General features: G+C 34.2%; 1 protein-coding gene across 1 annotated transcript in view; it reads left to right on the top strand.

Annotated features, from left to right (window-relative positions):
* LOC113805114 (insulin receptor) overlaps positions 1–5,000 on the top strand; it is a gene marked incomplete at its 5' end in the record, with an annotated part of 416,827 nt that overhangs the window by 67,428 nt on the left and 344,399 nt on the right. The window contains 2 exon segments of the mRNA XM_070122761.1: positions 187–323; positions 2,407–2,521. Coding sequence (XP_069978862.1) covers positions 187–323; positions 2,407–2,521 — 252 coding nt within the window.

The raw sequence follows: 5,000 nt of genomic DNA, 5'->3' as shown, positions 1-5,000 counted from the left end.
CAATATAGATGAGCGTAGAAGAATATCCTTCATGATCGTATGTAAATTGATGTTTATTATGTAATAGTGTGTATAGTGATCCTTCTCTTCACTTCCTCGATATCATACTAACCAAAACAAAATAAAAATATTTTGAGAAGAGGAAAACACAATGCTCTTATTCTTTAAAACAATATTCCATGAAAGGTGAGCAGTGCCATCCAGAGTGTGTGGGAGGTTGTCGCCTTCCCGGCAACGCGACTGCCTGCGTCGCCTGCAAGCACTACCAGCATGGATCCGCTTGCGTCCGAACCTGCCCTGCTCAGTCGCCCCGGAACGTGCATGTAAGTCGGAAAGGGACAAGTTGCTTTCCTTATATTCAAATTCTTTATATTTATTATACATTGCTGAAATTACAAAGTTATACAAAAAATTCTATAATGATATTATTAATAATCATATAAATGACAGTACCAATGATGATGCTGAAAATGATAATCCTAATAATGAAATGATGGTAAAGATCATCTTTATCATCACCATCCTGATAACAGTGACTAGTGATAACAGAAAAAATGAGAACTAATAATGATGGTGATGATGAAGATGGAAAATAAGGATAATGGTATGAAAAATAATGATGGTAATGAAAAAAAATAATAATGATGGTAATGATAGTAATAATACTAATGATAACGAATCAGCACTTTCTTTATATTGATATTAATTTTCATAAATTAATCTGATTATAAAGTTGTTATTATTAGGAGTATATTAACCATCCTACATAGATACTGTTTTGATAACGGTATGATAATATGGTAACGATAATGAGATGATGAAAATGATAATGTTAATAAGGATAATATTGATGATGATGATGATAATAATAACAAAGATGATGATAATAATAATAATAATAATAATAATAATAATAATAATAATAATAATAATAATAATAATAATAATAATAATAATAATAATAATAATAAGAATAAGAATAAAAATGAAAACTGGTAATGATAATGAAAATATTAATGATGATAATGACAATAATAATAAGGATAATAATAACAATGATTACAATAGTGACAATTTTAGAAGGTATAATGATAAAAAACTATTAATGAAAAATATCATGATTATAATAATGGTGATCATAATAATGACAATAATGCTAAAGTATTGAGATAATTAAATAAATGAGAATGATGATGGTAATAGCACCAGTGTTGATGGGAATGCTGATGGCGGTAATGATGATACTGATGATGAAGATAATACTGCTTTAAAGGTATTATTACTACTGCTACTGCTGCTGCTGCTATTAAAATAGACAGCAAAAACAATAATGATTACAGTAATGACAATAGCAATGATAGTATTAATAGTAACAGATGATTGCAAAATGATAATGAACGATAATAATAGAAATATGAACGATATTAATAGTAATGATAAAATTATTTAATAAATAGAAATAAAAAAAAAAGGATAATGATGGTAATGATAATAATAATTATAACGATAATAATGATGATAATGATAATAAAAAATAATGATAAAAGGATAATGATGATGATGATGATAATAACAGTAATAATAATAATAATAATAATGATAATAATAGCAATAATAGGCATAAAAATAATGATAATGATAACTATAATGATAATAATAAAAATAACAATAACAATAATAATAAGATTATAACTAATTACACTGATAATAATAATAATAATGATAATTATTATAATTACAATAATGGTAATTACAGTTATAATGATAATAATAATAACAATTATGATAATGATAATGAAAATAAGGATAGTGATAGTAGTACTAGTAGCAGTAGTAGTGATAATAATAATAATAATAATAATAATAATAATAATAGCAATGATAATTAGAAGTACTCGGAGAGCTATACTTCCGCCATGACGAAAGCGTCAGTGATGCATCTAAGTTGAGCTAAGACACATCTCTGGTAAAGAAAAAGTTAAAACCTGTTCATATTTTTTTTAGTCATCATGCACACTAACTAACTAACCAACTGTACCATTAACATAACCTCCTTGGTAGAGATAAAAAAAAGTTCATAATTATATGAGTTACCCCGCGCAGGATGCAGATCATGATCCGAATCACCACCAAAATTTTATTATTTCCAAGATGGACGTGAAAAAATCGTGAAAATCTGTTGATAACTTATTGAGTTATCCTGCTAATCAACGAACGAACGGACGAACTAGCCAAAATTATTACCTCAACAGAGGTGATACTGATAATAACAATAAAGATGATGCTAATTCATGTAGGGAGTAATTTATAGAAAAAGAGTATCAAATTTATGATAGTAAACAAATGTTACATATTCAGTAAAGAAACTATATTATACATTATATCTATGTTTCTGCTTATCCCTAGGATCTACGCTACAAATGTGTAACGGCCAGCACCTGTGAAGCGATGTCTGGAATCGTCCGAATGATGGAGTTGCCAGAATCAGACATTTCAGCGCCTGTCTGTATACACTGCGACGGTATGCTGCCTTTGATACGCAGAAAATGCTACTCCCAAGTTCATTTGAAAAACTTGATTTTTAGCCCTGCAATGACACAGAGAGTCTGTTTTCGAGGCCCAGCGCACTCAAAGTACTGGATCAGTGGTTTAAAACTTTCTTAGGCTCACAACTCATAAATCTTCATAACATCTGCAATATCAGTTTAAGAAAAGGGTAATTCAGGTACTTGAAATTGGTCATGGCTTCATGTTATATTCTTCTCTTAACAGGAACATAGTCATTATGTAAATACATGAATATGAGCAATCTTGCAAGCGAGCGAGCGAGAGAGCGAGAGAGAGAGAGAGAGAGAGAGAGAGAGAGAGAGAGAGAGAGAGAGAGAGAGAGAGAGAGAGAGAGAGAGAGAGAGAGAGAGAGAGAGAGAGAGAGCGCAAGAAAGAGTTAGGGAGGGAGGGAGGGAAGCTATGACGGCTTTGTAACTGTCGTTGGCCTCGGATAACTCGACAAACCAGATCTCGTTCTGGTGAGCCCCTCATACTTTCTTACTTTCAGCATGTCAGATCTCTTTCAGGCCACAGTCGACAGTGCTAAGTAATTACAACCTCCCCCCCCCCACACACACACAGTGGTCTTGTAGGATCTGTAGGGCATGCTTTCTTTTCTGGTTTCTTATATGTCTTTGAACTATATTTCTGTGCCTCAATTTATATCTTTGTAACACCCGTCTGTCATGAAGTGAGTGAGGCTATTTCCTAGTGTTATTATTTCCCGTGTTGCCTAGTGTTGTGTGTCGGGCGTCTAGGTCTGCCATAATGTAAACTGTTTTTTGTAACCTCAAAAGACTTAGTAAGTTTAAGTAAGGGAGGTAAGGTTAATAAAGTGGGAGATACCCAGTGGCTATGACTGTTAGGCCTCTTGTGCTTTTATTTCCTATACCCAGGAATTTTTCCTCAATCCTATCTGATCTGTCTCCTGAAATATTTCTTGAATAAATGTACTGAAAGATTTTTGTTGTCTGTGTCTTTTTGCCTGTCGCTGTTGATTAGTGCTACATGTGGGTGATGGACTGTATGTGTTTGTTAGTTAAAACCTCCGGGTGTTCCATTGAAGAACGCTGTGCTGTACAATGTGAAGGGAAGTTATATCAATGTTTTATTTGTTTCTGTTGGATCATTTCTGCTATCTCGGTGGAGCCTGCTTCAAGGAGACCCCTGATTTTGTTTTCCATAAGCTTTTTGTTGGTGAACTAGAATTTTATCTGCCCAGATTTTATTGCTTTTCCAAATGTATACCTTTTGGGGTTTTGGGTCTTGGAGGCCAAAGAGTCTACTGTTTTGCTTTTGAAAGTTTCCTCCTGTGTGTGTGTGTTTTTTTTAGTGGCAGCAGCAGTGGTGAGACCAACTTCTGTATCTTGTGACTTTGCCTCCATTTTGGAAAGTACTGAGTCACGGGGACAATCGTGAGATTATTCGCTCGTCATTCTTTATGTGGAGATGGAGTCAAATCGTGTTTGAGTACGACTTGCAAACTGGGGGTAGGATGAGGGGCTGTCTCCTCTATTGGATGGGCTATCTCCGCATTTATGGCAACGTTGTTTTGGCGACAAGGTTATTTGACATGGAGACACTGGATATGAGTGCCAAATCTACATTAGGAACCATAACTTCTAAGATCTTTCCTTACCTTTTCTGTGTAGGTCCTAGGTCTCCCCAGGTTGGCGACATGTGCATGAACGAGGATCATGAGGACCTTGTTGGACGGGATTTTTTATTGTTTGCTGGGCGGACTTGATCTCGTGGGCTGCTGTCTTAGCAAGTGTTAGAAGATAATTGGGTCTTTTAGGTGATCTTTTCCTGTTCCTCTTTTTTCATATTTTTGGGATGGCTTCTTTCCATTTCCATTTACCCGGATAACCCATATTTTAACAGAAATAGAAAATCTGATAATATGCCACTATTAGTGTGATCAATAATGCATGGGAGGTGTATTTATGGACTGATAAAAACAAAATTCTGGGAGAAAGCAAGTACCATAACTGGTATTGTATAGAATATTCACTGGCGTGCTTTTTTTTATTGATTTCATCCATTATTGTTATTTTTAACTCACTCCTATCATGGTATCTATGGATGGTATTCCCTAATTGTTTTCTGGCTCTCACTTTGTCCATTAGAGCATAATAATGTCTGAAGTGAGCTCCGTGCCTTCAGTGTGTCGGAGTGGGTGTGTGTTTGTATTTAATCATATGAACGTTTGTCTGGATAATCTTTAGGATTTCAGTGAGGCATCATTGTTTATGATATATTTTACTTATTTCTACAGTACAATTACATTTAACATATAATGCTCACCGTTTGACAGTCAAATAATAATCTTCCTAGTTATTGTACAACAGCTTTTATTTTGGCATCATCTTTACCTCGCTATCTGAGGTTCTCGCTCGGGGCCGTTTTGGGCAGAGATTTTCATCTCGGTTCCCTTTGTAGCAAGGGAAGGA

The sequence above is a fragment of the Penaeus vannamei genome, chromosome 6 (genome assembly GCF_042767895.1).
Source record: "Penaeus vannamei isolate JL-2024 chromosome 6, ASM4276789v1, whole genome shotgun sequence".
Taxonomy (NCBI): domain Eukaryota; kingdom Metazoa; phylum Arthropoda; class Malacostraca; order Decapoda; family Penaeidae; genus Penaeus; species Penaeus vannamei.
The sequence above is the reverse complement of the archived record's forward strand: the minus strand, read 5'-3'. Positions and strand labels throughout refer to the sequence as shown.